General features: G+C 54.5%; 3 protein-coding genes across 3 annotated transcripts; all 3 read right to left on the bottom strand.

Moving 5' to 3' along the window:
• Window positions 1–243: 243 nt before the first annotated feature.
• On the bottom strand, window positions 244–6,696 carry LOC129086581 (protein CD300H-like). Its single transcript, XM_054593174.1, has 4 exons — window positions 6,529–6,696; window positions 4,954–5,310; window positions 3,000–3,054; window positions 244–1,350 (listed from the first exon to the last, which is right to left on the bottom strand). Exons 1-4 carry the CDS (start codon window positions 6,566–6,568, stop codon window positions 1,227–1,229), a joined length of 576 nt encoding a protein of 191 aa, XP_054449149.1. The 5' UTR covers window positions 6,569–6,696; the 3' UTR covers window positions 244–1,226.
• A 2,717-nt stretch (window positions 6,697–9,413) lies between these two features.
• LOC129086525 (CMRF35-like molecule 5) lies at window positions 9,414–15,232 on the bottom strand. The gene is made up of 4 exons (XM_054593089.1): window positions 15,193–15,232; window positions 12,644–12,976; window positions 11,229–11,328; window positions 9,414–9,573 (listed from the first exon to the last, which is right to left on the bottom strand). The coding sequence occupies exons 1-4, from the start codon at window positions 15,230–15,232 to the stop codon at window positions 9,414–9,416; spliced, it is 633 nt and encodes a 210-aa protein (XP_054449064.1).
• Window positions 15,233–16,278: 1,046 nt separating this feature from the next.
• LOC129086582 (CMRF35-like molecule 5) lies at window positions 16,279–19,635 on the bottom strand. Its single transcript, XM_054593175.1, has 3 exons — window positions 19,503–19,635; window positions 18,179–18,511; window positions 16,279–16,798 (listed from the first exon to the last, which is right to left on the bottom strand). The coding sequence occupies exons 1-3, from the start codon at window positions 19,540–19,542 to the stop codon at window positions 16,617–16,619; spliced, it is 555 nt and encodes a 184-aa protein (XP_054449150.1). The 5' UTR covers window positions 19,543–19,635; the 3' UTR covers window positions 16,279–16,616.
• Between the last annotated feature and the right edge of the window lie 5,095 nt (window positions 19,636–24,730).

Here is a 24,730-nt window from a genome sequence, read left to right as displayed (position 1 = left end):
GGCCCGGGGAGGAACTGCCTCCCCGAGGTTAGCTAATTTCTCAAGGGAGTAAGGCTGGCCTGCAAGCCTGCCTTAGGCAAACCAGCCAGGCCCAGATCCTGAGCCCCCTGATGTGCGTTTGTCAGGCTCCAGCGGCCTGGGACACTGTGCCTCTGCGCTCAGTCACCCCGGGGCCCATCTCTAAGAACTAGGAACCACTCCTACAGCCCAGGGCCTGCCCAGATTATTCAAACTCTTCAGTCCTAAACCTGCTTGGTTTCTTTACCCTGGCTTTTCCCCTTCCTTCCCCCAAAAGCCACAGGAAGTTCCCCGCCTTCAGTTACTCTCTCTCCTTCTGCCCCCTGCCTGACCCTGGGGCTGCCTGAGCTTCCTCGCACAGCTGGTGCGGTGAGATTTATGGGCATAAACTTCTTCTTCCATAACAGTCGTTCCCACGTTTGCATCTCTCACAGCGCCCTTTGAAAACAAACTCTGGATAGATTTTAAAACACCTACTTAATTCACTAACCCAATTCTTGACAAACTCAGATGTGTCCTGTCACGTCACAATGGACCACCTTCAACTTGACCAACTGATAGCCCAGCTGCGATTGTTTTTCTTACGTACTGTCCTTACGAGATCTGCCTCTGGCGCCTGGTGCGCTGCTATCCGTGTGGCTGATGCATTCTTTTCAATCCCTGTGAAGAAGGATGGTCAGGAGCAGTTCACATTTACTTGGGAAGAGAACAACACACTCATTGTGAACCCTGGGACCATGCAATTCTTCCGTTCTGTCACAATGCAGGGAGAGGGGACTTTGATTACACACTCTGGGGAACATCACACTTGTTCACTTCATTGATAGTCGGAAGAGCAGGGAGAAGCCAGCACCCCAGTCGCCCTGGTAGGACTCATCTGCCCCAGGAGTAAAGAGAAACCCTACAGAGCTTCAGGGGTCTGCCTTAGACCCCATTTTTAGGAGGCCACAGTGGGGAATGAGTTCTCTTGTCTTGTGTCTCAAACCTCTAAGGAAAAGCACACTGTTCATGTACATTATTAACATGCTTTTGCATAGGTGTCATATCTCATTAAAATCTTTTTAGTGTTTGTTTTTAAAGTCTCTGGTAATAAGCTGAAAAGGGATGTAAGGTTCAGGGTCGGAGGTTCTGTCTTCTCTAGGTTGAGTGGCAGTGTCTCTGGACAGGACATCGCTAGGCAAGGACGGCTGTGGGTTGCCTTCGTCAGACTATGCTTGCCCATAAATTGCCCGCTGAGGCCTGTTCACCCAGAGGACGGCACTGAGCATGCTCAGAAACAGGGGCACCTTCAGGAATATGAGAAGCAGGAAGTGGACGCTGCTGAGTAGGGACCTGTGAGAGGAACACAGTGACCAGCAGTGAGTTTCCTCCTCACCTGGAAGCCCAGGCTCCGCCTCCCTCGCCACCCACCTCCTTTGAGTTCAGGTCCTGTGGCCTCAAAGCTCAGTGTCAGCATTGAATTTGGTGGCTACCAGACCCACACAGCCCCAGGCTGAGGACCACAGGCTCCTGCCCTCCGTTTGGTTCAGGAAAGGACTTTGAGTGCCAGGACACTGCAGATGCAGGAGAATGTGGGGGTGAGAAACGGACAGGAGGACAGATGCAGGGCCCCAGGCAGCCGTGGCTCGCACAGACAGCGTTCTGTGCCCCTGTATTGATCCTTCCGCCATCAGCATGCTCAGGAGCTCAGCTCTTGCTGCGACCAACTTTAGGGATGAACGTCCCCTTATAACCACTCCACACTCAGATTAAAGCCTTGGCTTGTCCTTGACTATAACCATGGGAGCAGATATTCTGCTTAAAGCATCCAACAACCTCTACCCCAAGGAGCGGCTTCCCTAGGCTCAGCTCTCGACCTGTCCCCTCAGCCTCCGGCCCCAGCACACGCCTCACCCCAGCCCGTCATGCACGCAGCGCACCCTGTGGGTATCCCGCCCATATCTTCTTTGCCCACTTGAGCTGCTGGTAGCTGTGCACAGCCTTGGACCCACCAGCGTTTCTCACCTCAAGCCCCTGCCACCCTGCCTGAGGGTCCTCCCCAGCGGTAGGGGCACGTGGGCTTGTGAGCGGAGCAGGCCAGAAGCGCTGCAGAGTTCAGACCCCGGGGTGACCCTCGGCCGGGAACCTTCCTGGTCCTCACTCTGCTTGGCCAGCTCTCCCACTTCCTTCAAGTCTCTGCTCAAGCATCACTATCTGAGGGGCCTTTGCTCATCACTTTGTATAAAAATAGGGAACTGGCCACCTTCCCCCTGCAGTGAGGCCAGAGGAGTGCGGATCAACCCCCCCTCCCCCCACTTCCTCATTGCCCGGGGGGCCGCTCTGCCCGATGTCCCACCAACCTCTGTGAGGGGTCCCGGGCGTGGGGCCCCGGGGCTGAGCCCAGTCACTCCAGGGGTAGCCTGTGCGTTAAGCTCCCCGCTCTCTCCCTAGACCCCCTGGGATCCCCTCTCTGTAGACTGAGCTCACCGCGAGCCCCGTCTCAGGACCTGACTTTGAGGTAATCTGGCTGTGACAGTCTCTTTGGTCTCGTTTCCCTCGAGCACCGCGGCGGCCGCCATCATGCCCCACCACCTCCCTCACACGCCGTCACCCCGTCCCTTAATGCCCGCCTGCTTGGTTTTCCTTCACAGCAAGTATCATTACCTGACATTTCCTCAGTCCGTTTACCTATCCCCTTTGTTATCTGTCATCTGTGTATCCGTTCTATCACATCTGTCTGTCTGGTCTGTCATCTATCTATGTTTCTATCTATCTATCCATTTGGTCATTGTCTGGATTTGAAGGAAACTCCCTGGAGAGCACAGCCTTGCCTGCTGGTTCGCTCTTGTACCCCTACCATTTGCATCGGTTTCTGCCACGTGGGAAGTAAATTCAGCATTAGCTGAGTGAGTGAATCATTGAGGAAACCTATGTGCAGGAAGCCCCACGCTGGGGTAGGAGCCATGCAGAGGGTGGAAGACACTGGGCCACATGCACCTTACCCTGGGTCTTGGCTCGGAGGTCCAGGTGTCCTTGAAGAGCTCTTGCTGCTGGAGGCTGCGGTGAAGGGCGAGGGTGAGGAACAGGGTCCAGTGCCCTGCCCGTGACTTTCCCCACCTAGGTACCTGTCACCTGCATGATCCTGACTTCAGAAAGCAGAGGGAAGGGCTGAACAGATGCTCTGAGGCCATCCTGTGGCCGCAGTCAGCCCAGGCCTGGCCGGAGTAGAGGGGCGCCCCATCCGGACCCATGCCGATATGCTCTCCAGCCAGGTGGACACTTTGTCAACCAGGACAGGAGATACGTCACCTTCTGCCTTTGAGCATTAACTGTTCCTCATCTCACTGAAAATAGGAGTGCTTGAAGGTCGGAACAAAAGTTAGACCTCAGGCTCCTCCCCTCAGCCAGTGCACCCTTATATCACGGCCCCCTCCTCACCTCCTGGCAGAAGGCTGTGAGGTTGACTCAGCGAAATCGGAGAGCAGGGACACCTCAAGAGCTGATGGCTGGAAAATGCTAGCAGCCCCAAAGAGGTGGAATCTGCACTCTGGAAAGTGGGACCCCCACCCCCTGAGCCCACCCAGCTCCTCGGACGTCGGCAGCCTCGCCTGTGCTCCCCCAGGCAGGAGCCTGGGGCATCCTCCCGGATCAGTGGCCAACTAGGTGGAAGAGCCTCCAGACTTGGACACTGAGGGACCCCAAGGGAAACAGCTGAATCTCTGGGCATGCACCTAAAGGGGGGCACCCCCCAAGCCCCCCAAGCCCCTCACTCACCACTGAGTTCACAACCAGCCTCTTGGGGCTGTGCTCTTACGTGCACATGGACAGAACCTTATGAGGAAAGCCTCCAACACAGAAGAGAGAAACGCACACAATGAGGAAAAAAATCTCAGAGGAAGCTGAGATGATGCAGGCAGCAGAAGAAAAAAAGTAACACCTTTAGACTGATAAGGGAAGGTATAGCGCTCAGGAAACAAGCTTGAAAGAAAGAGAAAGGAAGGAAGGTAGGAAGGCAGGTAGGAGGGAGGGAAGGGAGGAAGGAAAGAAGGAAGAAAGGAAGGAAGGTCTTATTAAAACATCAAGAAACAATTTGAACAGTAAAAGATTTTGGAGTTGCCCCATCTCTCTGCTGCCTTCCCAGGCCTGGGGTTTACTGATCTCTCTCCCGCTTAGTCAAGGGTGCCGGAAGGAGGAGGAGCAGAAGCGGGGGGCAGCATGGAGCTGGGGAGCCAGGGACGACGTGAGACAGAGAGTAGGCAGCGCCCTCCTGGACCTTCCCCAGGCCCTCACACAAACCCCGCTGAGCCGGAGCCCAGGGGCTGGGGTCAGGGCCTGCAGAAATGGGTTTTCTCCTGGGCCAGCCCAGTATCAGAGGCTGAGGAAAGGCCCAAAGGGGGCTCTAGAGAGGCCAGGGGAGGGTCAGGGGCTGCCCTCAGATTTCCAGAGCAGAGGTCACCGGTCAGAAGGAGGAGGCTGGCAGCCTGCGCCATCCCTGGCCCTGACTGCCTCGGGGCTCCTGAACCCTGGGTGAGGCCCTGGGCCCGGGGGTTGCCAAGAGCTCAATCCCAAGAGCCCAAGCCAAGGGCAAGGGAGAAGCGGACCCCTTTGGAGTAGATGTGCTGCCACACTTCCATATACACCCCCTCGCCCCGTGAGGACAGGGAGGGAGCGTGAGGCCCTCAGTCCTGATGGATCTGATGACACAGGCCCTCCCGCCTCCGCCCTCAGGCCCACAGACGTGGTCAGAGCCAGGGTGGTGGCAGGAAACTCGGGTGCCACACACGCCCTCATACATCTCCCGCACACTCACATCCACACAACGCACTTGGTTCCGAATCTCCGCTGCACGAACCCCAGGCCCAGCTCCTCTCCCTGGAGTCGAAATTCCCTGGGATGCCCTGCAGAGATTAGCTCAGATTCCTTCGTCGCTGCTACCAAAAGGAAGGAGGGTCTTACCTGGGGAAACAAACACTTGAACCTGGGAAAAGGGTTCAGGCAAGAGGCCAGAAAGCCCTTCTTCCACCAGCATCGTGGAAATCCCACACCGGTATTTTCCTGCATCATTTGCAGTGAGGTTCTCCAAGGTCACTGTGAAGGTGAGGTTTCCAGGATGGTCCGTGATGGACACTCGGCCCCTCCTCACCTCTCCCTCAGAGGCGCTGGTCTCCACGGTCTCAGAGAAGAACGGCAAGCATGGTTGTCTGCACCAGTATTTGGCAAATGGCTTATATCCCTCCTGGTACCGGCACTGCACGCTCAGGGATCCGCCCACGGTGCCTGTCACTGTGCTGGGGCCGTGCAGAGACAAAGAGCCTGGAAGACACGATTAGTCTTGTCTTTATCCTGAAGAGCCTGGGCCAGAGGGGCCTTTGGTGTCAGGTCTCCCGGGAGTCACCCTGAGGCCGGAGGAAGGAGGAGCCAGGAAGCAGCGAGGCAAGGCTGTTTGCAGACACCAGGAGGAGATCTAAGGAGACACCTGCTATGGGATTCAGAGCCTCACAAGGCCATGCCCAGCCTCTGTGTGCTCAGCCAACTCACAACGTGACCGGGAGAGGAAGACTGGGGGCCTGAGACAGGTTCTGGGTCCCCAGAAGTGCCCAACCTGAGACAAGACTTCTGTCCCCATTCATCACTAAGAATTGAATGAAGACACTAAATATCATCAGAATAAAGGGATGGGTGGATGGATGGATGGATGGATGGATGGATGGATGGATGGAAGGAGGGAGGGAGGGACTAGAAGATAGAAAATAAGAATGGGAACGAGGGAAAATTGGACAAAACCCAGTGTTGAGAACTAAGGGGACGCCTTCAGCTTCTGGCTGTGTCCCCGTCCCCAGTGCTCATCTGTGGACCCCAGTGTACAATCCCTGCTCACATAGGTAGACCTCCTGCTCATAGGTCTGGGCCGCACAGATGAGAGTTGGACAGAGTGTAAAGAGGCCGTTTAAGAAGGGGCTCTTCTTGGCCAGTATGAATGCGAGGACATTCATACTTCGATTTCCCTCCCAGAACAGAGGCCTGCAGCCACTTAATAGCTTTAGAGACTCCTGGCTCCGCAGGGATGGCCCACCTGCGGATGAGCAGTCCCTTCCATCCCCGACTCCTCCACAGCCCCACCAGCCTTGCCACGCCCGGATCTCGCCTTCAGGCCCTTCCCCACCTCTGAGACTTTGACGCTGCCCTTGCTGCTCTGGTCTCTCTAGAGGTGCCCCTCGAGGCAGGTTCCTTGGCCTCAGCGCCACTGCCTCCAAGGCAGGACTGCTCCGTATTGTGGGGCTGTCCTGTGCATTGTAGCATGTTTATGTAGCAGCATCCCTGGCCTTTACCCTCAGAAAGGAAGTCAACCTTGGGCTTCACATGCGCTCATGGTGGGGAAAACATTTTCTGTTTCCCCCTCGCCCTATCCCAGTGAGGAATTAGGGTACACTGGGGTTTTCCGGTGTGCGTCCCCCTCCCTTTTTGCTTATGTTTTTGATTCTTCCCTTTTGCCCACCCGCAGGCTTCCCGAGGCCCCGCCCAGCCACTCACCTGGGACACAGAGAAGCAGCAGAGCCCAGGGGAGCCACATGGCCCTGGGCCTCTCCGACTGCCGCCAGCCTGGGGCTGGAGGCGCCTGACCCAGATCCACACGCCCGGCCCTCTCCTCTGCTTTTCTCACTGCGCCTCTGCTTCCTCCTTCATCCCTTGCTTGTTTCTGCTGTCAGGATGGTTAGGAAATGTGAAAAGCTAGGGTTTCGCGTTATCATGTGGTCCGTGGAAAACAGAGCTGAAATTTCAAATTTGCAGTTCCCATTTCTCTTCCTGGACAAGGGCGTGCCCTTCCCACTTTCGGCCGCAGCTGGCGGGGCCTGATGTCCTTCTCCAAATCACAGCGGAGCCCCAGTCTGTCTGGGTTCATTGCTGTCTACGTTTCCCAAGCAGCTCCTTCCCCTTATGAAGAGCTAACTTCCTGTGCCCTGACTGGGCTTTATGTGGACCACCCCAGCTACTTTCAGGGCCCAGGGAAAATGGAAATGCTCTTGGGCCAGAATATGAAGAATTTGAAGACGGCGACAATGAGAGTTACGCCGAGTATTAGGGGACCTCCTGAGTGCAGAACCCACAGCACTTTGTGGGGTGGGCCCCCAGGAAGCCGGCCCTGTCTCTGGCGGGGACGCAACATGAGGCTGGGTCCACCCTTGGGGACCCTTTGCTCTTCTGAGCCCCCAGCTCTTGGTCTGCCTTCACCGGACCCCAGAAGCCTTGAATGGTCTCCCGTCTTGGTCACGTGCTCCTGACTAGTTTCCATTGCTCCTGCTTCAGGGAGACTTGACAAACCATCCTCAAGCCCCACCTTTAACTTTGTGTGGTTGAATAAGAAGCCAAGAGTCTCATGGGTAGAAATGTTTCCATGTACCGAAAGGTAACTCCCGTGTACTTGGCCAGAAATACAACCGGTCCCCTGAAGGAACCAAGGAGGATTTATAAAGGCTGACGTGAATTTGAAATGCTTTATCTAAGAATGTAAATTCGTTTAAGGAGAAAGCTCTGCGATTCTGGGATTCTGTTGTCTAACAGCTTCCCTTAGTTGGGTGTCTCAGTAAATAAACTTCCTCCTGGCTCATTTTTTTGCTGCATGAGGAGGCTTCATGTTTTCTGGGGATCTGTGTGTTCGTGTGTGTGTGCACACATGCACGCATGAGTGTGCACATCTCCCCATCCCATGAAGGGGTGGTTTCCTGCGCAAGGTCTCAAGCAAGGCGTGGCTTCAGCTGTCGCAGCCACTCTGCATCCCAGAAGACATGAAGGAAAATCCACATGTTCCCAGAAAAGACGGGGCATTCTGGGAATTTTATACCCAGGATTGTTGTTTTTGACAATGAACACTCTTATGCACACAAGAACATACAAAGTACAGAACCCATGAGCCCCTGGAAAATAAAAAACAACATCATGATGAAATTTTGCCAACAATGAAATAAATCAAATAATGGGAAAACCAGCTATCGTGAACAGTGAATATATTTAAAAATAGAAAAAAAGACTAAACTACCATGGGAAATATTTACAGAACAGAATATAATGCAAAAGTGCTACATACAACAAAATCGGTCCTGGGAAGACAAGTGGGGACAAAGGATAGGCACCGATGTCCTCATCTTGTACAGCACAGAGTCAACGGGTCGTTAAAATGTGCTGATTAAAAAGAAAGAAAGAAAGAAAAAGAAAAAAAAAGAAAGATGCTCATGGGGAGACTTGGGTCCCAAGCAAAGTGCGGAGGGTGTCCAAGTGAGGGCAGCTGGACATGGGTGTCAAGGCCCGAGCCGGGTGAGCGGGGTCCCCTGCAGAGGAGGCCCCCCGCGCCAAGTCCTACACTGCTGCTTCGGAACCGGGCTCAGGCTGTTTCACAGGCCTGGTCGACTGTCCCTTTGCTCTTAGTGGCCTCCCTTTTGGTCTTGAAGCTGCCAGAAGTTCAAGTTCAGGGAGGAACTTGAGAGGAAGAATTCATGCACCTTTTTGTCTCTGCGAAGCAGCTCTGTGGTGTCGCCATCCCTCCTCCACAGTGAACAGCCAGCAAAAGCTTACGTCCCACTGGGAGCAGCCCCAGCCCCGCTCCGGACAGGCGAGGGCGAGGCCTTCAGGCCCACCCCCCCCAGCCTCCCAGCTCACCGTTGCTAGGTCTGTTCTAGTTCCAGGGTCTGACTGATGGATCACGCCGCAGTCCCCACAATACGTGGTACCTGTCTCCCTGTGACCCCAAACGACAGTGGCAGACACACGGAATACTCTCAAAACAAGTAAGCACATTTATGCATGCTGCCAAGAAGCGTTATGATGACAAAATGAGGATGTGAAGTCACTTCAACATTCGATGTACACGTCAGAGGGGGGCGGGGGGAGCTGGCACCAGAGCCTCCTTCCTCACAAGTGGAAACATCAGCAGGAAAAGGATTCCAGAGTCTTCTGTACACCGTGCATCCAGACCCTTACTCCTGGCAGGCACGGCATCAGCATATGGCTCAGCTTTTCTATTCATGGGTCAAGAATTGTGACCCCATGTGGGCGGGAGCCCTGAACCCAAGGGGATGCAGAAATCAGTCCAGTGCCTGCGGGGGCAGGGGGTGCTCCCGGGGTGGAGATCAGACCTGGCCCCCGAGGCCGTGGGCCCTAGGAAAAGGCCTTTCTCGTGGCACGTCTGTCTGTCCTTCCTGCTGCGTTGTGGCCTCAGGACAAAGGAAAGACATGGGCGGCAGAGAAGGGGACACTAGAGCGTGGCCCTGAAGCCCAGCATCAGGCTGTGGGTGCCCAGGAACTCGGGTCCTGTGTCCTGAGGCAGGGCTCACACTGCCTCTGGAAGCACCAGCCCTGCTGACCACAGCCAGCTCACAACCAAAGTTGCTTCTCATTCTGTTTAAGCCTCCTTCGTTCAGACGTCAATGGCCCTGGGGACCACTGTTCTCAGAATGGGGCGGCCCGCCCGCCCCCGAGCCCCTCTGAGGCCTGTTCACCCAGAGGACAGCCCCGAGCATGCTCAGGAACAGGGGCAGCTTCAGGAAGACCAGGAGCAGGAAGTGGACGCTGCTGAGCAGGGACCTGCGGGAGGGACACGGTGATGGAAGTGAGAAGCCTCCCAGGACCCCTCTTCCCAGCGCTACCTCTCCCAGGTTGTGGGTGCCAATAACCTGCATGAGGCAGCCCCAGGTCCCTGGGCTGATGTTGGCCTCCACTCCCCACAGGCTCTCTTCCTCATCCACACTATTCTCGCCCTGGCCTGCTCTACTGGGGGGAGTGACTTGGGTCCTTGTAAGAGAATGAAGAGATTGGGACACAGACTCACACAAACAGGAACCCTGGGCAGACACAGGGAGAAGACGGCCATCTACAAGCAAGGACAGGGGCCTTAGGAGGAACCAGCCCTGCGACCCAGGATTCAGACTTCGGGCTGCAGAGCTGTCCAGAGAGCGTCTGCGGTGTTCGCCGTCCAGCCTGGGGAGCTTGGTTATGGCGCCCGAGCTGACTGCCGCCAGGAGTGGGTCTTATTCATCGCTGTTCACGGGCTTGTATACAATACATCCATCTATCAGTTAATTAATGAGCTCTTTTTAGTACGTTAATTATCTCTCGATTGTTGAGTGCCTGGAGGACAGACACCTGACCATTGTGTCCATCCTCAATCCCCTGTGTTCCCTAAATCAGGGACAGACGTGAGGAGGTGCTCAGCAGTTATTCACCCAGTAAGCGAATGAGCTCTCCATCCAGTGCCGATCAAAGACCCTAACTGGTACTTACATCTGATTTAGACTCATGAAATTAAAAGACTTTTTCTTATTAAGAATTAAAAGCAGTTAAATAGAAAAGAACTCTCAAACAGAGGGCAAATGGGAGCGGGGACAGAGGGGTCCCTGGGTGGAGAGATGGGAGGCCCCGTAGGACTTGGCGGGAAGCCCCGCAGTGGGAGAGCACAGCAGGCCTAGAAACAGAGCCCGGAGGCCAAGGAGGGTGAGGGGAGGAAGCGAAGGGGCCGCTCAGCTTCCAGAAGCCCCCGTGGCTGCAGGGCTGGGCAGGTGCTGGGAGGCGGAGCGGGGCTCAGCTTCTCCCTCTTAGAACGGGAGCCCGCGTACCTGTCCCTTCCCCCACAGGAGGGCGTTGTCGGAGGGTCAAAGCGTGAGCAGGACAGGGACAGGAAAGCCCTATGAGATGCCTGGTGCTCCAGGGACACAGGGGACAGTCACTGTCACCATTATTGTCATAGAAAAAACAAGGGAGACAGGACTTCCTATCAGTCACTATCACCACTGTTCCCATAGAAGCAACTAGGGAGACAGGACTTCCCAGGACCTCCCAGTACTCCCAGAATTTGGATCAAGAGCCATCCATGTGGCCCCATGACCCCCGTGCCCGCACAGCCTGACACACCCTCAGCCCTGGCCGCCTGCTCGTCCATGTCCCACCCTCTGAGCTCCGCAGGGGACGCTCCGTGTCTCTGTGGCAGGACTCAACACAGCACCGGTAGCACAGGACTTCACTCAGTGAGAGCGGGACGGGTGAGTGGATGAGAACAAACCCCCCAGTGCACTGAGCGCCAGGAGGCAGGACCGGAGGTGGGCGTCACCGTGGCCTGTGCCGCCTGAGACCAAGTGGGAGGGACGCCTGCATCCTGGCTGGGACCTGGGGCTACAGTAAGTCCCCGCACTGGAGAAGTGTGGCACAAGAGGTCACAGAGAACAGCAGCATCCGAGCTGACTTACCCGCCATTGGAGTGGGAGCTGGTCACAGTTGGGGAGCTTGCACTGGCTTCTGGAGGGACTGGCACTGTGAACGTGTTGGTGGTAAGCATGGTGGTTGACACTGTCCTTGTTGCGTGGCACAGAGAACAGATTACATCCCACTCTGCTTGTCCCTCTCCCCCAGCCCTGCACGTGGCTCTCAGCCTGGGAGGCGTGGGGGCTGCCCGGGCCTGAGGAGCCTACAACGGGGCCATGGGAAGGGGCCTGAAGCCTGGACCGCTCATATCTCCTTGGCCTCTAGGAGACTCAGGACCTCAGAAGCAGGTGAGTCTGGGTACAGGTCCAAGAGGACATGGAGCTGTCCCTGGAACGGGGAGGGGGCCCAGGGCTGCCTCAGGTCAAGGGCGGCTGGAGTTCAGCTGAACATTAAACACTCTTGCCGTGTGGGACACAACGTTGGCCAAAGCCTCCCCCACCTTTTTTATCCAACCAGGACAAGGGAAGAGAGGGGCTTCCCTGGTGGCTCACATGCCTGAGATCTGTGACATCTAAGGTCAGGACCAGCCCTGAACAAAACCACGATGTTCAGGAGGCTTTACTTTGCACCAGTAGGTTCTATGATGGGGATCATTTCTTCCCAGGAAGAGGGTCCAGACTCCATGAGACAAGGCACGTGCTGCACTGTACAGCTGTAACGGGCCTCCCCGGGTCCCAGTGTGGTGGGGACTCTGCTGAGCATGTCCCGTGGCCCCCACAGTAAGTGCCCTGTGAGCTGGAGCTGGCTGTCCAAGGGTCAGCAGAAGCAGAGCCCAAGAGATAGAATTGTTTAAACCACGGTACTCTCAGTAGTGTCTGCCTTCCAGAAAGCAACCATCTTTAATCCCAGAAGCATATATGGCCCGTGATGGGATTTCAGGCTCCCAGAATGCAACTGTTTGACTGTAGAGGCCACTCCCAACCTCAGGAATTGGGCCACCAGACCTCAACTGTGGAACAAAGGATGGGATCAGCAGCTATGAGACCTAGCCCAAAACGCCACTAAAAGTGGGGACACCTGGACGCCAGAGGGCCCAGGACAGCAATGGGAGCAACTGGGATCTCTGGATCCCACGGCAGAGGGTCCCTACGGCCCACGGGCTGAACCTGCGCCCATCGCCGTGACCTCTCTGGGCAATAGGCTCAGGCACGGAGCTGTGCGGAGGAACTCGATGTGCCCAGAGGGGCCTGGACCCGTCCTGGAGGAAGCCCCGGAGCCCGAGAGCCTGGAAGCCCTGCCCCTCCAAGCCCGCGGGAACAGCGGGTCCCGGGAGACCTCGGGACTCTACCAGCCTCCGTGGCAGTTCACTCTGAGTGAGCGCAGTCCCTGGGCAGGGACCTCAGGGACCGGGACATAGCAGGCCCTCAAGAGACACGGCCACACGTACGCTTGCTCTTACCTGGGCCAACGGTCACTCTTATTGGGACGTTAAGGTCAGCTCCGGTTTTCTCAATCGCACACCAGTAAGTGCGTGTGTCCTCTCTCCTGAGCTTCTCCATGGTCACGGTGAAGGTGCGGCTGGTCTGATTGTCCCTGATGGACACATGGTCCCTGTTCACCTCCTGTTCTGAGCCGGTGGTTTTAGCAAGGATCTTGCAGCTACTCCAATCAGCTCCTTGACACCAGTACTTCACGTAGGTCTCCCACCCTCGGACATAGCGACACTGCACGGTCAGTGAGCCTCCCTCAGGGCCACGCACCTCTTCTGGACCCGTGATGCCAGCTGATGAGCCTGGAACACACACACCCATGTACCTGTCACCTTCACCCCACGCCCACCCCATGGGCAGGGCCGCAGCCTCCTGCACCATGAAAGCTCCAGTAAGTGCCCGTGCCTGGTGAGAGGCACAGTGTCCAGGACGGAACGCACCTTCCTCAAGTCAGACCCCTTGTCCCTCAAATTTCCACTGCGTCGTAGCCACCACAAACGTCACCCTAGAGCACAACCGTGGATCTCAAAGACACCGATGTTGACACTGAGCAGGAAGAGCTCCTGGCAAGTCACCCCTCCCCTTCCCCGTGGCCAAGAGATCTCTTGTTCCCTCAGTGTCCCTCGGCCCCAACGTCTGTGTGAAACTGGCCTCTGGGGAGGAAGCGTCCACAGGAGTGTGGTTGTGCCTGACCTGTGCCCATGGCCTCAGAGGCCCGGCTGTGCCGAGGCTGTTCCTGGTGGTCCTGGTGGTCCCAGTGGTTCCATCGTGGGCCCCTCCCCCCAAGGGAGTGCCATGAAATTGACCAAAACGAGTGATGCCCACTACGGACCCCGTGTGCCACGGGTCCCCTTTTCTCCTCTGAATGGTCATCTATTTCAGTGTAAAATAAAAACAGCTGTGCTACGACCTTGGCAAGCAGAGTAAGGTTTTTCTTAAACTTAATGTACATGATTCAGGCAAGAGTTAAAAAATGAGAAACTGACAAGCTTTATTACCTTGTCTCTTCAAAGAAACAACCTACAGAGGACCCCAGCCTGCCCAGTATTTTCCATGTAATCCTTTTCCTGATGGCACTCAGAGCAAAGGAAATACCTTAAATGAGACTTCCACCAAAATTCTTTAAGTTCGTGACACAAGGCAGACCAGTCACAAAAATGATAGACTGATGATTTATTGGCCGCCAATGGCCAGTAGGTTGAACGTTGTGGTATACGAGAGGGGGACCCAAAAAACCCATTATCCCCTGGAGGGCGGGCCCCTTGTATAACACAGGCTCCCCCCGCTGTGTGCATGTTCTGGGAGCCCATCTGGATCCGCGTTCCAGCTGGCGTTGTGGTGAGAGGCTGCGCTTGACATCAGTGAGTTTATTTTGCAGACTCAACACGTTGGCACATTTCATGATGGGTGATTTCCACGCGCACCTGCCCACGACGTGCTGAGTGGTCAGCAGTTTTTGACCAAAAATGACATGACCTCCATGCCCTCCCCTCCCTGTTCACCCAATCTATCCCTGAGTGACTTTTTTGTTTGTTTCCCCAAATGAAAAATATCCTCAGAGGCAAATGTTTTTCCAATGTGGTAAGAGGTGAAACCAATAATGGCAGTAACAGGAAAAGGCATCAAAACGATGAGTTCAGAAGTGTTTTGAGCACTGGAAGAAACATCTCGATAACTCTATTGCATCAGACGGAGAGTACTTGGTGGTGACTGGTTTAAACATGTAAGAATAAATAGATAATTTTTATAAATAAATTCCTGCGTCTTTTTGTTTCCTCCTTTACAAGTTTGCCATAAAACTGGAAGTACCTGGGACAAAGTTCCACGGTCGCCCACCTGGGAGGAAGGGAAGCAGCAGAGCTGGGTGGCCAGGTGGCCCTGCCCCAGAGACCCGGTCCTCTCTGAGCATGGAGTACCAGCTGCTCCCGAGGCTTCGCATCGCGCCCAGCCTAGGCGCCTTCCAACCTCTGGTCTTCCCTCCCCGGGACACCGCTCCACCCATCTCCCTTACTGCACCTGACCACGCTGAAGACGGTCTGGCCTTTGCTTTTTCTCCAGCAGAAACTTAGGCAGGCAGGTGAGCCGGGGGAGGGACAGGCCGGAGAGCCTGACCACCCTGGCTTCGCGGCCTGGCCCCTCCCGGCGGCGCTCTCAGCGCGGCAGGGAAGAGGGCTCAGCTCTGGCTACAACCACCACCAGCCGCTGAGGCTCTGAAACTATCCAGGTCCCTGAGCCCCCCTCCACTGAGCGCGTCTGAGCTGGAGCCCGAGCATCTGAGTCCTGACAGGGCCCCGGGGGAGACTCGCGCCTCAGTGCCTTCCCCTGTGTGTGCGCAGAGCCAGGGTGAGAAACGCTGTCAAAACAGGGCGTTTTTGCTTGTTCCCAGCACCTAGCAGAGAGCCTGTGAGACAGCACACACTTGGCGTCCATTTCACTTGTCCTTTCTCCCAGGACAGACCCTCTCTGCTTCCTGCCCAGCCTCAGCCACTCCAGGTCCTAAAGCCCCCGCCCCGCTCACCTGGGATGATGAGCAGGAGCAGAGGTGGGAGCAACCCCATGGTCCTGGCCCCGTGTTCTCTCCCTGTGACCATCAAATGCCCGGGACCTCCAGGACTTAACGGAACCCAGTGAGACAATACCTTCAATTCTGTGACTCTTTGTTTGTCTCACTTCTTACTTCTCTTAATTGTTATCTGCAGTTACTTCCTCATACACTAAGTAGCAGAGAAGCAATGGTGTTATTTAGGAGTGTACAACTGCGGTGTCTTCAGTGATTTGGGGAAGCGAAGCGTCCAGGCCTGGCCAGGGCTCCCCGGGACCGAGTGGGAGTGCGAGGAGCTGAGAAGGTGGCGGCCAGCACAACGGGGCAGGGCGCACAGCGGGGCCGCACGGAGAGCTCAGAACGCGGGTCCCCGGGAGTGAGGGAGATGTGCTGGGGGTGCCCTTTGGGAAGGACGCAGCGCCCAGGGCTGACCCCCAACCTGGCTGCAGGGACAGTCCCTCCCCCACCTGCCGCCAGGAAGCCCCCCCCCCCCAGGGCCTCTCAGACCCCTTCCTGCCCTGTCCCCTGCCCCCTCCCCCGCTCAGGACAGCTTCCTCCCAGTCCTTCGTCATTCTGAAGCACGGAGCCCAGTTCGTCCAGCTCTGAGGAGCCGAGACAGTAATCTCCTTTGTTCTCACACATTCACTCACACACCCGCTCCCTTTCGTACACAGGGCCTCCGGCGGCGCATTGTTTTAGGAAGAGAGATGGGGACCCTGAACCCTCCATTCCCAGCACCATGGCCACATGATGCACGAGGGAAGAGCTCTTACCCGGACCAATGGTCACTTTAACTTGAACCTTAGGGTCAGTTCTGGTTGACACTCCCACACCGGTAAATGTCTGCAACACCTTGCCCGAGCTCCTCCATGGTGTGCTGGGGAGCGGAGCTGGAATACAGACTGAATGCGCTGCTTAGGTCCTGCTGAATGAGGGTTACAGACCTCCCCCAGGGGCAGAAGGGAGCTCCCTCAGCCTCCCAGCTCCCTCCTTGGGCAGGTGAAGCCCACAAGGTCGTTTGGGTTGAAGGCGGAGTTTCAGTACCAGCACACAAAGGAGGTAGAATCACAAGATTTATTCCTTGCAGGTCTGGGAACGCGGTGAGGTGGCAGGGAGGCAGCAATTAGCCAGGCAAAGGGAGCAACAGCCAGAGCAAGGTGGCAAGTGCCTGTCACTTACAAGGTAGTAGGGGCGAAGGTCATTAACTTTTCACAGGCTCAACTCTCAGTGGTTATTTTAAATGCTGCCCTGGGGAAAGCAAAGCCGGGTCCTAGGGCAGGAATACTTAGTCCACGTCTCCGGCTCAACGGCCAGACTCCGGGTGTGAGCAAGGCTGTCCCAGCGCGGAACGCCCAGGCAGCAACCCAGAGAAGCACATTGTTCCCTCCCAAGTCGCTTCCCTAGTCGTGCAGGGCCACGGTGAACGAGCGTCTCTCCTGGCTGATGTACACGGCGCTCTTCCTGCCCTTCTGCTCGGACCCAGGGCTCTGGACGAGGACGCTGCAGCCGCTCCCATCAGCTCCGCCACACCACTGCTCCACGTGGGTCTCCCACTGCGGGCCGTAGTGGCACTGGGCGATCACTTGCTCAAAGAGAAAGGAGGAGGAAAGAAATAATGAAGGAAAGAGCAAAAATGAATGAAGCAGGAAATAAACTCAAGATGGAGAGGAGCAACAAAGCCAACAGTTGTTTTTCTTTTTTCTTTTTAATGCCCAGGCAAGATAGTCATGATAGAAAGAGACAAGCTCTAAATAATCAATAGCGAGAAGGCAAGGGGACATCACCACATGCCTGGCATATATTAAAAAGACAGAGGAAGATAATATAATAAGAGGAAAAGAGACTAAAATGATATCGAAACAAGTTGATGTCAATAGAGTTGAAATTAAGATGAAATAACAAGTTCCTAGAAAAATAATGTATCAGAGTTAGCACAAAAATAGAAAGCACAAATAATCCTACAACTATCTAAATGAATCTAAACTATTATTAAGGCCTCTCAAAAAGAAAATGCCAGGTATATACAGCTTTAATAAAGAGTTTCCTAAACATCCAAGGAAGGGACGTTTACCACACAGAACTTTCTGAAACAGAAAAGGAAGACGCAACCCCACATCCAATGAATGAGAATAGCACAATCCTGATGCCCAAACCTGACCAGGGTGGGGCAGGAAAGAAATATGACAGACAAATATCACCCATGAGCATAAACACAAAAGTCTGAAACAAAAACCCAGCAAGACAAATCCAAGGATCTATAAGAAGGACCATGTACTATCACCAAGTCACATTTATGCCAAGAATACAAAGCTGTTTGACCATTACAAAATCAAAATAGTAATGAGCATACCACAGTAACAGAGTAAAAAAGAACAATCATATGATCATTTGAATAGACACAGAAAAAAGGATTTGATGGAATCCAACAGCCCTTTGACTTGGAGGCCTTTCTGGACCTCAGGGGTTAACCACCGCGCCCCAAGTGTGTTGGGCCTCTTTGCCCCTGAGATCAGATATGGAACAAGGGACGGGATCAGCTGCTGTGAGACTTGACCCAAAACTCCACAAACTGCAGGGGCACCTGGACACCAGAGGTCCCAGGACAGCATTGGCAGGAACTCAGGCCATGGGTCCCACGGCAGAGGGTCCCTACGGCCCACGGGCTGAACCTGCGCCCATCGCCGTGACCTCTCTGGGCAATAGGCTCAGGCACGGAGCTGTGCGGAGGAACTCGATGTGCCCAGAGGGGCCTGGCCCCGCCCTGGAGGAGGCCCAGGAGCCCGAGAGCCTGGAAGCCCTGCCCCTCCAAGCCCGCGGGAGCAGCGGGTCCCTTGAGACTTCGGGGCTCTACCAGCCTCCGTGGCAGTTCACTCTGAGTGAGCGCAGTCCCTGGGCAGGGACCTCAGGGACCGGGACATAGCAGGCCCTCAAGAGACACGGCCACACGTACACTTGCTCTTACCTGGGCCAACGGTCACTCTTACTGGGACGTTAAGGTCAGCTCCGGTTTTCTCAATTGCACACCAGTAAGTGTCTGTGTCCTCTCTCCGGAGCTTCTCCATGGTCACGGTGAATGCGCAGCTGGTCTGATTGTCCCTGATAAACGCACGGTCCTCCTTCACTTCCCACTCTGATCCAGCGGTTCTGACAAGGGTCTTGCAGCTACTCCAATCAGCTCCTCGACACCAGTACTTCACGTAGGTCTCCCACCCTGGGTCGTAGTAACACTGCACGGTCAGCGAGCCTCCCTCAGGGCCACGCACCTCTTCTGGACCCGTGATGCCAGCTGATGAGCCTGGAACACACACACCCATGTACCTGTCACCTTCACCCCACGCCCACCCCATGGGCAGGGCCGCAGCCTCCTGCACCGTGAAAGCTCCAGTAAGTGCCCGTGCCTGGTGAGAGGCACAGTGTCCAGGACGGAACGCACCTTCCTCAAGTCAGACCCCTTGTCCCTCAAATTCCCACTGCGTCAGAGCCACCACAAACGTCACCCTAGAGCCCAACCGCGGATCTCAAAGACACCGATGTTGACACTGAGCAGGAAGAGCTCCTGGCAAGTCACCCCTCCCCTTCCCCGTGGCCAAGAGATCTCTTGTTCCCTCAGTGTCCCTCGGCCCCAACGTCTGTGTGAAACTGGCCTCTGGGGAGGAAGCGTCCACAGGAGTGCGGTTGTGCCTGACCTGTGCCCGTGGCCTCAGAGGCCCGGCTGTGCCGAGGCTGTTCCTGGTGGCTCTGGTGGTCCCAGTGGTTCCATCGTGGGCCCCTCCCCCCAGGGGAGAATCTTTGAAATTGACCAAAACAGGTGATCCCAACTATGGAACCCATGTGCCACGGGTCCCATTTTCTCCATTGAATTACTTTGATTTCTTTGTCAAAAAGAAAGTTATTTATAATTATTTATGGATTTCCCATTCTGATCCATTGATCCTTTGTCTATACTTTTGCCAATCCATGCTGCTCTGACTACTATCGCTTTACAGGAAGGCAGGTATTATTGAGTAATGCATTTTCTTATCATATATGTTCTTCTTGTTCTTTTTAAAAATTGTTCTCATCTTTGAGAGATTCAGGATTCAGAGAAATGTTTCTTTACTGTAAGAGCGACAACACTTCAAACACGATGAAAAATGACAACTCTCGCCAGGCCTCAGGGACAGACCCTGGGCGGTAGTGAGGCCCTCAGCAAGCAGGGGAGCAGGTGGCCCTTCCCCCATGACAGGGCCCTGTGTTTCTTACCACACCTCAGCCACTGCAGGTCCTAAAGCTCCCACCCCACTCACCTGAGATGATGAGCAGAAGCAGAGGTGGGAGCAGCCACATGGTCCTGCCTGTCTGAGCTGTCTCCCTGGTCACTGTCGAATGCCAGTGTCTTCCAGGAACTTCAATCCAGAAAGAAACTGCCTTTGCTTTGTCTAAATCATTATACTTTGTCTCTCTCCTCTACTTCCCTAATTGTTGTACTCAGTTCCTTCTTCATTTCATTAATGAGGAGAAAAGCAGTGTCATCATTTACGAGTGTACGACTGAGGTGTCTTCAATGATTTGGGGAAGCGAAGCGTCCAGGCCTGGCCAGGGCTCCCCGGGACCGAGCGGGAGTGCGGGGAGCTGAGAAGGTGGCGGCCAGCACAACGGGGCAGGGCGCGCAGCGGGGCCGCACGGAGAGCTCAGAGCGCGGGTCCCCGGGAGTGAGGGAGATGTGCTGGGGGTGCCCTTTGGGAAGGACGCAGCGCCCAGGGCTGACCCCCAGCCTGGCTGCAGGGACAGTCCCTCCCCCACCTGCCGCCAGGTAGCGCCCCCCGCAGGGCCTCTCAGACCCCTTCCTGCCCTGCACCCCCCCAACACAGCTTCCTCCCAGTCCTGCGTCACTCTGAAGCAGAGACCACAAGCAGACATAAAAAAGAAATGGCATGTTCCCTTCATCCTCATTTTGTCTGAGATGGGATTTTCCCCCCTACCAAATGGTTGCTAATTTTGCTGGCTGTGGGTTCTTGGCAAACTTAACTCACATGGAAACTGATTATTCCAATAGTCTCGAGGTGACAGTCCCTCCCCTCCCCCCTCTTCCTGCAGAAGGTCCCCTTCTCCCTTCTCTCACCTGTCCATTTTCTCTCCAAATCAGTTCTTCATGTCTCTGTTTTAATATATATTTGCCATGTTTGTGAATTTTGTTCTGCTTTTGGGAGGTTTTTATTTTATGTTTTTGCTTTCTCTTCCAACCCTTGGATAAAATACTAGAAATTACTTTTTCTTTTTCTTTTTCTTTTTTTTTTGGCAAGAGCTCCTTTTTTTTGTTCTCTGATTGCTGATGTTTTCAACTTTCTTCTATTCCCTGACTCTACGCTCATGTTTTGGTTTGGCGTGGTCATTCTCTTCTCTATTATAGGCTCCTCAAACGGCTGATCATTCTTGGTTACCTGACCGTAACTGATCCAAAACAGCACTGAGATCTCTGAGCAAGTGGGAGCAAAATAATATGCAAAACAGCTCTGCGTTAGGGTGTCAAATGCTCGGAGCCCTCCATCACCCTTGACTTCAGGTGTGCTTCCAGGTGAGTGGCCAGAGAAGCGCAGGCTGAACTCCGGAACGAAGCAGATGTGAGCTGGCCCCAGCGCCGTGTCCAGCTGCCAGGTCTTCCTATTTTATCAAGGTCAAGAGCCCTCTGACTTGCTGTTCTCAGTGAAAGCTGCCTGCGCTCGTCTGGGGGCTCTGCCAGCCTGCAGGAGTTTGGGGAACTGCTCCGACCACTTCCCCATTCCTAGTCCCACTTCTCACCCCCATCTGCTGACCTTGAACTCAAAGCTCCCGAGTTCTTCTCTCGTGAAGGTCAGTTAGAAGCAGGAGTCGAGAAATGCAATATATTTTACTTGCTCTTTGCCTTGAAGGTGATGTCTGACACGGGCCAGACCGCTGAACCCAAGACTTCTGATGCGGCCCTCCCTGAATCTGGGTAGGACTTATCTCCCAGTGTCTGGAGTACATTCAGGTGCTTGTCTCTTGTCACCTAATCCAATTAGCCTGGTAGCATCAGCAAAGCATGCCAAGTAGCTCGGAGCAATGTCCAGGTAATGCGGACTCCTTCACATTGTACTCCAACAGAAGAGGAGCAATTAACACAGTCCTGGGACAAGACTAGGAAAGCTCACGGTCGTCCAGGCTAAGTGACTGCAAGCTGCCTTTGTCCCTCCTTCCTGGAGGGTATTGAAAAGGATACATTTGCCACACCCCATGACACACCAGGTTGTGTTCACCAACTGCACTGAAGTCGTCACAGTGGCACCGAGGCTGCCACGTGCCTGCTCCCTGGTTGAGTTCTTAGCAGCCCCTTGTCATGGCTCGTGAAAGGTGGCCATGACGGGACCCCCAGCCTGTGCCCTTCACGTCTTGGAGGGTGGCACTGATCTCTGGTTTCCTCAGAAGGTGTGATGGATGCTCTCGATGTACTCTCTTGGTCACAGCAGAGGGGCAGTTTCAGGGGCTTCCACTTCATCGTCCCCAATACGATCACTTTCACCCCGCAGGCCGAAGGTCAGCGTGAGAGCCATACAGATTTCTAGGTGTGTCCACTTCTCCTTTGTTCCCAGAAGCCAAGGATACAACCACCGAGTCATGTGACTTGCCTCCAGGTCTTGATCTTGCCTCTCGTTCTAATTCTAACCGTCGTCCCCATTGATCCCCAAGGCAAGTGCCGCCAGAACTTGCTTCCCAGTCCCACAGTGACGCTCCCCTTGCCCAGACAGGTAAGTGCTTCCACCTGCCTCTGCTGTTCCACAATTAGATCCGTTCCCTTGATCCTATGGAGCTCAGGATGTAATGGCATCCCCAACCTTGAACCCAGAGCAGCGAGGAAGCCACTACAGACCCTAAGGTAATGGTTAGTTAGTGGTTGCCACATACCTTAGGTAATGGTTGGTTAGTGGTTGCCACATACCACTAACCAACGTATTTCTTGTTTTTCTTATATAGAGAGCGGCCTTCGGGACCTCCCAAGGGCCATACTCATGTGCTGGGTTTTCAGGTCAAATATAACATCTCCACTTCAGCTTCCTCAATTCTTCAGGCTTGACCCCTTCTTCCACGCCCTGCTATAGCCATCCTGGCATCTTTGCTTCTGTTAACCTAGGGCTTCCAAGCTTCTAGGCCCCCTCTCCCCAGCATGCACTGTTACCAGTCTCTGTGGCTTTGCAAGTGTGCTGAGCACCCCGTGTTGTGTGCTGAGTGCCCTACGCAGACCAGCTCTTCCTCATTCAGCATGATATTCCACCACCGTGAGCCAACGTCTCGAGGCTTGTCCCAGCTTGCTCTTCTGGTTCCTGCCACAACACACTAGTCTCCCCTTCGTAGCCCAGCATACCCTCAGGTGGGCCATGCTGACCCTCAACCCCAGGCATTGTCTGGTGTCAGGGGGAGAAATGGGGGCCAGAGCCCTGCGGCAGAGCCTTGGGGCTGGGCGGTGTCATGCTTCATCTCAGACTTCTGCGCAGTCTTTCCAAAGGCATGGGACAGTGGGCGCCACTGTCCTCTAACAAGTGGACTGAGCTACTCCCACAGACCCAGAGGGCTCCAGGAAATGGGGTCAAGGGCCAAGGGCTCACGTGCATCAGCAGATGTGCCTCCCACGTCTCAGGGCCTAACTCTTCTCTCTCGGGAAACGTCTGTTCTAAAATACTTGCTGAGGCTAAGAATTTAAACTTGGCTGAAGTTTTGCTTCTCTCTCTTTTTTTAAAGTTTCTTTTTCTTTATTTTTAGAGAGGAGAAGAGAGGGAGATAGAGAGGAACTTCAATATGTGGTTGCCTCTTGTGCGCCCCCTACTGGGGACCTGGCCCGCAACCCAGGCACGTGCCCTGACTAGGAATCGAACTGGTGACCCTTTGGTTCGCAGACTGGCACTCAGTCCACTGAGCCACACCAGCCAGGGCGTGCTTCTCTTAAAATTGGGTCCTGATCTGATCTACAGAACAATTATTCTTTCTAATGAAGGAAATGAGGGTCTTTTGAATGCTACCAAGGATGTTTTCCAAAGGCATGGGTTAAAATGTTTATTGCCATACAATGCATAAGAGTCACCAGTAGAATGGATGTTGGGTATAGTGACATTGGAATATTATATCATAATCAGAATAAACAAATACCTACATATACAACCACATTGTAACAATGTTGATGAACCTCATAAACATGCTCGCTACCAAATGAAGCCAAACAGAAAAGAGTATACTGCTGTGTGATTCATTCGGATGAAGCCGCAGAACAGGCAGAACAGATTTAGACAATCAGAAGACAGGAGGGTAGCCGGTGACCTAAGAAGTAGTGGCTGGAAGGAAGTTGTCCAACACCATGACTGTGGGCTGTGGCCTCCCGGAGAGGGTCACATTTGTTTCTCGATCTGGGTGCCCTTTGCGTGAGCATGTTTTGTTTGCACGAAGTTATCGAACGAACTGTGTGCTTTAGATGTGTGGACTTTCTGTATGAATTTTATACTCCAAAGAAAAGTTTTCAAGGTTTACCATGGAAATCTTTCATGGTAAAGCCACTACATATAGGTTTACTTCGTTCTTTAAATAGCTGCCCCCTGTTCCACTGTGTGGCTTCACTGTAATTAACTATTCCTGTGTCCGTGGCTGCCGAGCCTGTTTGCAGCTTTGTGCTCTTGCACTTGATGCTGCAGACTTCGGGTTCCAGGTAAGAGCATCAACGCACTCCGCGCACCGCTCGCGCCGATTGCGCCCAGGAGCCCAAACAGAATGTGTGGCGCGCTGCCTGAGGGTTCTGCTGAATGAATGGTGGCAGGGAGACTAGGGGAGCAAACCAGAGGAGTAGGAGCATTCAGCTCTGAGTAGTCTGGTTGTGTTTCCTTTGATGTCCCCGCTTCCTAAGCAAGAATGTTGTGGCCACATCCTGCACACTCAGCAGGGACCGCAACAGCTCAGGGTGAGCAGAAAAGGGAAACTGGAAGGGGAGAAGGAAGGGAGATCCCGGAGTTTTCTTGGTGTATGTTTTTTTCCTCTCCCTCCCACCCATCCCCCAGCAAGCCCCAGTATAGAAGCTGCAATTCCACCTGGAACCAGAAGGAGCTGGTCCTCTCTGACCAGGAGGACTATGGTCTGAAGACGCAGTGGGAAAACCATTGCATTTTTCCTGTCTTTATTCTCCCTCTGCTTTGTCCCGGGTGCTGACCAGTCACGGGAAGTACACAGCAGCTAGGAAGAGAAGAGACCAGCTTTCTAGCTCAAGAACCAGGAGGAAGAGTAGAAGGCCCTGGAAGCTGGGAGGGGGGATTGGGGGGATCAGGAAGTAGAAGTAACTTAAGAAAGAGAACCTGGACTTCCTCCCAGACAAAAGTGTTGGCTGAAGCCATTGTTCCTTTGCAGACCCTGCCCCTGCAGGCACAGGCGGGCACCGTATCTGAGTCTCCATCAACCCGGCTAATACCATTTCCCCCGCCTGGGGATTCCCTGAGACCCTACCTCACCCACCTTGAGGGCCCACCCAAAGTGCTTCTAGGGACTT

The sequence above is a fragment of the Pteronotus mesoamericanus genome, unplaced genomic scaffold, assembly GCF_021234165.1.
Source record: "Pteronotus mesoamericanus isolate MK-2021 breed Mesoamerican mustached bat unplaced genomic scaffold, CSHL_Meso_final scaffold_408, whole genome shotgun sequence".
Taxonomy (NCBI): Eukaryota; Metazoa; Chordata; class Mammalia; order Chiroptera; family Mormoopidae; genus Pteronotus; species Pteronotus mesoamericanus.
The sequence above is the reverse complement of the archived record's forward strand: the minus strand, read 5'-3'. Positions and strand labels throughout refer to the sequence as shown.